General features: G+C 37.3%; 1 protein-coding gene across 1 annotated transcript; it reads right to left on the bottom strand.

Annotated features, from left to right (window-relative positions):
- Positions 1–2218: 2218 nt before the first annotated feature.
- On the bottom strand, positions 2219–2966 carry LOC149537103 (large ribosomal subunit protein uL15x). The gene has a single exon (XM_089807113.1). It carries the CDS (start codon positions 2831–2833, stop codon positions 2396–2398), a length of 438 nt encoding a protein of 145 aa, XP_089663239.1. The 5' UTR covers positions 2834–2966; the 3' UTR covers positions 2219–2395.
- Between the last annotated feature and the right edge of the window lie 4729 nt (positions 2967–7695).

The following is a 7695-nucleotide window of genomic DNA, read 5'->3' as shown; positions in this document are numbered from 1 at the left end:
CACAAAACCGAAGCAGTGCCAGGACCAGAGACTTGGAGGAAGAGATGTCTTAACATAGCAAAATATAACAAACATGACCAATGTGACGAGCAGCTATGCAAAATAGTCCACATCTTTGGGTCACTGCAGTGGGAGCCTACATCCTAGGGGTAATGATTTTACATCAGCTGTCCTATTATACTAGACTGGAACATTAGTTGCATCCCTTCTCAATGAAAGCAGAAACACTAATTCTGCAAGTAAGTGGTAATAAAACCAATAATTCCATGAAGTCAAGAGAATTTGATCTACATATGTTTTTCTGGGCTACAGATGAAATGGAGAAAGATTAATAGGCAGATGTGGAAACAAAAAGAAACAGAAACAGGCATCCATGGAAAATGGAGAGTGAAATGGTTTTGGCCAGAACTGTCTAAGACTCTAAAGCCATACAGAAAGGGAAATGCAAAAATTAGGTCTTTTATTCTGGAACAAAAAAAAAATTACTGTTAATTGTTTAAGAACCTAATTAAATTGAGTGGTTAAGTTGGGGCCTCCCATCAGAAAAACAGTTCTGTTAAATAAATGATTGTTAGATTTTTATGATACCAGGATGGCAGAGAAGGTTCTCAGCAAGTAACTTTTTCCATGGGAACAACTTACGTAAAGTGATTCAATGGGATATAATTATAGCCCTAAAACACATATGTGCTACATCAGGTGAAATTTCCTAACCTTCCACACTAAAGTCTAACATTGAAATTCCGATAAAAATTATGTTAAATTCTTTCAAAAATATCAAAAAGGAGTTACAAGTAAAATATCTCCAGTAATGGAAGACAGAATTCTATCTGTTGTTCGTCGTTTTAGGCATAAGCCCAAATATTGTATTTGTGAGTAGAAAGTTGATGAAAAATAGAAATATACCCACACAACCATGTCACAATCAATATGTATATACTCTTGAGTATCTGTTGGAGGTGAAAATGCAAGGACACGTATCCTTCTCATTCTGACACAGCAAGTAAACAACTAGCTAGTTACAAGCATTATGTTCAACAATTGAAGCTATTTCAACAAAAAGTGAAATGAGAGAAATAATTCTTTTTGCATGTGAATTTGCATATAAGAAATTAAAAAACAAAGGCATTGGAGGCCCTACACTACAATTGCCACACTTTTGCTAATGGAATAGCTTAGCCATGGTAGTGCTGGTATGAATGACCTCACATTAAGTTCAGGCGCTTCCCTCATCAACATCAACTCTATGCACTGAGTGCTAAGAGATGCATTTTGTGAGACACCATTAAAATATGAGCTAATGAATATTAACTCTAAACCAGGCAATTGAATCCCAATGGATCATCACATGAAGAGATACATTATCAGTCTGCCCTACTACAAAGGTGTATCAATTTTTATCAACATGACAAAAAAAGCCGCTTGTCCAATCAATTTACTCAGATCAGTAAGCTATTTAATCATCCGTCTACCTCTGCCGCAGCAATCTCCTATAAAACATGTACCCCTGAATCTCTTTTAACCTAGAAATGCCCGCTAGTTTTCAGCTCATGCTCTAAGTCACACAGTCTAAAAAATCAAAGAGAAGTTGGCAATCAGGGAAACACGAATCAATTCGGTGAGAAAACATGCCTTCCTAGAATCTTAATAGGAAATGCGAAGATTTAATAAAATTGTGATATATTAAATTCATTAATTACCCGTTTCTTTGGACTAGCTTTCTACAGCATTCAGCGTGAAAAATAGCATATACTGAATGCGTAAATAGGAACTAGCAATTGAAAAAAGTGAAGAAAATGCAAAATTTCCTAAAAACTTAGGATAGAATGAAATAATACAATAGTTGCAAACGTACTTTTTACCTTACAAGCATAAGTAATGCTAATATTTATAATCTCAGGCAAACTTCCGCTTTCCGAACAAAAAGTAATTGTTTCTCTCAATTCAGTTGCAAAAGAAAATAATTTCATTCCCTCTAAATTTCAGATTTAGAAGATATTCCTCTGCAGAAAAAGTTGATCCCAAAGTTCAAATTTAGCTTTCCAATTTGTAAAAAGAAGCACATCAAATATACCTTCCTAAGATACCATCTCATTGATCTTACTGCATAATCAAATATGCTCCTTCGAGCAATTAAAATCAATTCTTTTTTTATCTAAATCAAGTCAAAGCATCGTTTAACAAGACAATCCAATCCATAGAAAGGTCTGGCATCCAGTTAACTTCATCAAAACCGCTATTAAAATATGAATTAAAGCTAAATTCAACCGTAATAAAGTTTCTCAAATGGTAGCTTGCCACATTTAACACAATGCTAAAATGTAATATTTAGCGTAAGCTTATAGGACCGGCCCAAATAAAAAACAGTAAAACCCTACATCTTCAAAAACCCTAACTAAGACGTCAAGAGAACAGCCCCACCTGCCTCCTTGATCTTCTTCTCAGCTAGCTTAGAAATAAGCTTGGCCTTGACAACGAGCGGCTGAGAAGGCAGCTCACCCTTGCCCAGAACCTTAAAATAGCCGTGCTGAGTAACGTCTAGGAGGGGAACATTATCAGGGGTAGCCTTCGCCTTGATGTGTTCAGGGACGAGGGACCAAAGCTTGTCGATATTGACGATGGGGCAAAAGTAGTGATTCTTGAGCTTGTGGAAGTGGCGCATACCAACCTTGCCGAAATAACCAGGATGATACTTGTCGAAGAGGATGCGGTGGTGGTGCATGCCACCAGCGTTTCCCCTGCCTCCTGGATGCTTCCTGTGCTTGCCAATACGCCCGTGCCCTGCACTCACATGTCCTCTCTTCTTCCTGTGCTTCTTCAATCGAGTCGTCATCTTCGCTCCTCCTCCTGTTCCTCCTCGCTCAAAATCAGAGTTTGTAAATATAAAGCCCTAATTTGTTATATCCCGGAAGCAGTCTCATTTTACAACAAAACCCTAATTCTCCCTTTCATCTATAAACACTCTATTTGTAATATTTTCACAATTCAAAATTCATATATCACTAAACTATGAAAATGCATGTACAACTTTTTTTTTTAAATATTAATAGTAAATTAAATATCTTTTATATCTTTATATATAAAATATTTTCTTTAAGCAGACTTTATTCTATATATAACATCTCCATACTGATGTTAATTTTTAATCATTAAAAAGAACAGTTTCATGCTAAATGTAATGCCTTCATATAATATGTTCCTTAAATGCTTATGTGGACTTCCTCTAAAACAACCCAATTTTTGTCTACTCTTCAAAAGAAGTGTCATGGAACAATTATAGATATCATCAATAATCTCTCTTAAAAGAATTGTACATTTCGTTCACTTTATAATATGTAGCTTGTATTTTGTCAACAAGTCAAAGAGCAGGTGGGTCATATGGAGGAAAATAGGAATGGAACGGATTCTGATAATAGAAATGGCCACGGTGAGAGGCTCAGTCTGGCAGAGAGAAGGATTAACAACCTCGAGAGCTACAACCACAATCTCTCGAACCAAATGATTTCGCTGCTAAGCTCCATTAACAACAACATCATATCTTTAACTGGTTGGATCAAAGACAGAGTTATGCAGGAAGATGAGGAAGGAAAAGACAAGGAAAAAGCTAGACTGGAGGTCGACCCTGCAAAGGACAACATCAACAATGGTCAGGACTAGGAGGATCAAAGGGCGCACCAGCAGGAGGCTAAGGAGAACCAGATGACCTATGAGGCTGCTTAGGTCATGCAAGAGCTAGAGAGAAAGAATGATGACTAATCCACTGCCTGTTCTTTTGTTTCTATATGTGCCTTTTTTTGGCTTTTTTATCAGGGCTTTTGCCTTTGTCGGTTCATGTTGTTTCTGTTCCTGGTCTTTTCTAAGATCTTTGTTTTTTGGCTGGGCCTTGTGCTTATTTTTAGCCTTTGAACTTAAACTCTTTTGGTTGGGCTTTGACACTTATTTTCAGCCTCATTAATGTTTTAACTCTTGGGTTTCAGGGTCCCTGTAAAACCTGTTTATCTAATCAAAAATAAGTCCTAGTTATTAGCATCATTAATTCTAAAATATGTATTTTGACGTCGTTATTGTTGTACTAAATGTTGAGATAATGGGTGTTGCACACATTGCATAATATTGTTATTTTATTATTTTATTTTTATTATGTAATGTTGTACCTAGATGGACGTGCAACATGTAAAGATTCCCATGGGATATACTTGATGAGTTGTATTGTAACATTGTGAAAATATTTTATGTAATTATTTAATATTGGGGAAAAGAATTAAATGCCCAATAGTAAATGTGGGGTCAGTTGGTTAGGTAGCACATGGTTTATGTAATACCACTTAGCGGTTTTGTGGGACTTGCTACTATATAAGCAGCCACAAGGGTAGTTATTGTAGAGAGAGAGAGAGAGAGAGAGAAAGAGTGACAAGGAGAAGACAAAAGGCAAGAGTCGAGCAGGACAAGGCTTGACAGGTTAGCCAAGGGAGCATTTGTGAAGGTTGAAAGCATGGCATGGGATGTGTGGATTCATGCTTGTTCACATAGTTTGCTCGGTTGTGGCTATGGCCATGAAGGCTTCCATGGTTGTATGGCAATGGTATTTTTGCTGAATAATACATGATGATGGATGCTTTTGGAGGCTGGATTTTTTCCCTCAATGAGGGTTTCCCAGGGTATATCTTGTGTCACATTTTGTGGGTATGTTGTCTATTCTCTTGCATGTGGATTTTTAATTCCGTGTTTATTTTAGATCTATTATGGGTTATGTGGAAATGGTTATATTCTTTATTGCCAAGTTTCCTTACAAGTGGTATCAGAGCTATGGTTTTATTACTGTAACCCTAGATTGAATCCATAGGAATGCATGAGAGGATAAAAGAAAAGGGCAAGATATATGAATGATTTATTGCAGATCTGAGGGTTTTGGATTTTCTGTTATGATGGGATGTTAAAAGATTTGGGCACGTGAAATTGTTGGACAAAATAATTTTTCAGATGTTTCATTTAAAATGAGGGTTTTGGGGGGTAGCATGCAAAAATGACCTCCTGGGTAAAAACAGACCTCACCATTGGATCCGGGTCAACATTTCCATAAATTTTGATATATAATATACCCTAGTTTGGCCATGTTCAGAGGAAATGAAAGAGTTTTTTGGTTTCAGCCCATGATGGCCGTCAAATTTAATCCCATCGGAATTTTCGTCACTGAAAAAATTAAAAATGAAAAATCGTACTGAAAATGGTAAAAAGACTGTCTTAGTAAAACGGCCATAACTTTCTCTCAGAATATCAGATTTCAGAGTTCTTATAGGCGTTGGAAAGCTAATTCAGAGCACTACAACATGATATAGGTTTGATTCTATGATTTTGAGATTTTTTCAGGTTTTAAGAGCCCTAAAGTCAGATGTTGTTTATTTTGAGCACGAATTAGGGCATAACTTGGGCATACGGAGTCAGATTTTGGACTTCGAGTAGTCAACGGAAAGCTCTTGGAGAGCTCTACAAATTGGTTCAGATTTGGTGTAGGTTTGGCATGATTTATTTGTTGATATATTGATCTAAACTGTTTATAGGTATATTTTGACTATGGTAACATTGTGAGTCTATGGCATTGGAGATTTAAGATTTGATGTCATTGTATATTCAGTTCATATTTCAAGTTTGGTCTCATGATGATATGGTTATCAGTGTTTGGTTTGGATATGCATGATGACTTGTTGGGTCTACAAGTTGTGCAGTGTTGTAAGCGGTCTATACTTACAGGTTGCATTTATAGCTTGGTTATGGGTTGTCTTTGTCCATTAATCTTTCATTATTGATGCATATTCAGATTGGTGGCTTGGATTTGGGTTGTCTATGCCCTAAGTCACATGATTTTATCTTCATGTAGAAGGGATGAGATGTTGTTACCAGGTACAGTCATGGTAGAGGATTGTGGTTGACTATGCTGACAGGTTGGACATATTGAGAGACAGATGCTCGATTCATGGATGTGATCATGGTGTCATGGATTTTGGCATGACATAATTGGTTATACAGGTACATCCTTGATGTTCATTAGCTTGGATTTTCTGATTCATTTATGGTGGTATATCTTCTTGGTTGAGGATCATGGTTATTTGGTTTCTTTTGAGGAGTTCATGATGTGCACTTTGAGTTCTTTGATGGTTTGATGCCTTGGTTGATTCTCATGGTTAGAGGATGGTTATTTTTTCACCATTATGTCATGGATAGCTTGGATACACGGTTTAGTGGGAGCTTGTGACAGTGATGGGGTGACAGTGCAGGATTAGTTCCTGGTTTGGTTTATATCTTCTTGGTTTGGAGAAGATGGATTTTATGATGCCATTGGTGACTTGGTACCACGGTTGAGTGGGAGTTGTTGGCATTGATATATTTATTGAGTGTTTGCAGATGTTGGAGGTTTGTCTTAGATCTTGTTGCTGCAGAAGCATCTTTGACATTTGCATGGTGCACTTGTTATCTTCATGGTGTTTGAAGATGGTTAGATCTTGAGGACTCGTGGAGTTCTTGGTTATCTTCATGGTGTGTGGAGATGGTTCTTCATGGTATGTGGAGATGGTTTTCTTCATGGTGTGTGGAGATGGTTGCATCTTGAGGACTCACAGGGTTCTTGGTAAAGGTGTGGTTTATGTTTTTTATTTGACATGTTATCCTTGGTCTGAGGATGGTTTCATTATTATGTCATGGTATACTCTTGATACGCGTTTAGAGTTGTGACATGTTATGGTGTGTTCATATTGAGCATGTTATCTCTTTAGTTGAGATGGTAAGATCATGTTGTCATGTTTATGTTCCTGAGGCCATGGTTGGAACTTTGACATTGATCTTGGTTTAGTTTCTTGGTATTGAGTACACTGATCATAAGTTGGATACTTCATGATATTGCTATGTTGCATTTGGAGTTGGCATGGATTGATTGGTTACAGGTGCTCATGGATACTTAGAGACGGTGGTGACGCTGATTTTCTCTTTGATTAGAGAAGTATTTGTTGGGATGGTTGATGGTTTCAGCAAGAAGTCTGAGGGGCAGTCACTTGATATGGACTTGAGAGGAGATTTTTCTTAGATGAGTCTTGGTTGGAGACTTGGGTATCTTGATGAGCATTCTCATTCCCCACTCTTGGTCTACTCAGTGGTTTGCTACTTGAGAGGTATAGCCCATTGTTTTTCTCGAGTGCATTATATTTATGCTTTTCTTTCATGGATATGGATCTTGAGCTATGGTACATGAGTTAGTTCTGGAGGGTTCATTTGAGAGATGGTTTAGCATTGGTTATCTCCATGTGCATATGTTGTTATCCTGGTTGATTTTGGGAGATGGTTTCTATATTGGGCATATTCCTTGGATTAGGAATGGTTATTCCTTGGTTTAGGAATGGGTTTATGAGTTTGATCTTCTTGTGAGAGGCTTACATCCATGAGTAGTTATATGGTATGGTTTGAGTGTTGTTGAGGCTTCTTGTTGGGGTTTTATGGAGGAGATCATACTTGCACAGTTTACATCTAGAGGTGTGCGTAGGACATGATACAGGTTATGATTTGCATGGTTTCTCTGGTCTTGGTTATCTTCCTGGATGTTCAGTTTTGCTTACATTAGATTTGAGATTGGTTAGAGATTGTGATCACTAGTTTGTGCTCATGTATGTCATGTGAGAGATGACATGGTTATTCCTTTATCTCTTTCCT

The sequence above is a fragment of the Cupressus sempervirens genome, chromosome 10, assembly GCF_028749045.1.
Source record: "Cupressus sempervirens isolate cs-2001-9-10 chromosome 10, ASM2874904v1, whole genome shotgun sequence".
In the NCBI taxonomy this organism is placed as follows: Eukaryota; Viridiplantae; Streptophyta; class Pinopsida; order Cupressales; family Cupressaceae; genus Cupressus; species Cupressus sempervirens.
The sequence above is the reverse complement of the archived record's forward strand: the minus strand, read 5'-3'. Positions and strand labels throughout refer to the sequence as shown.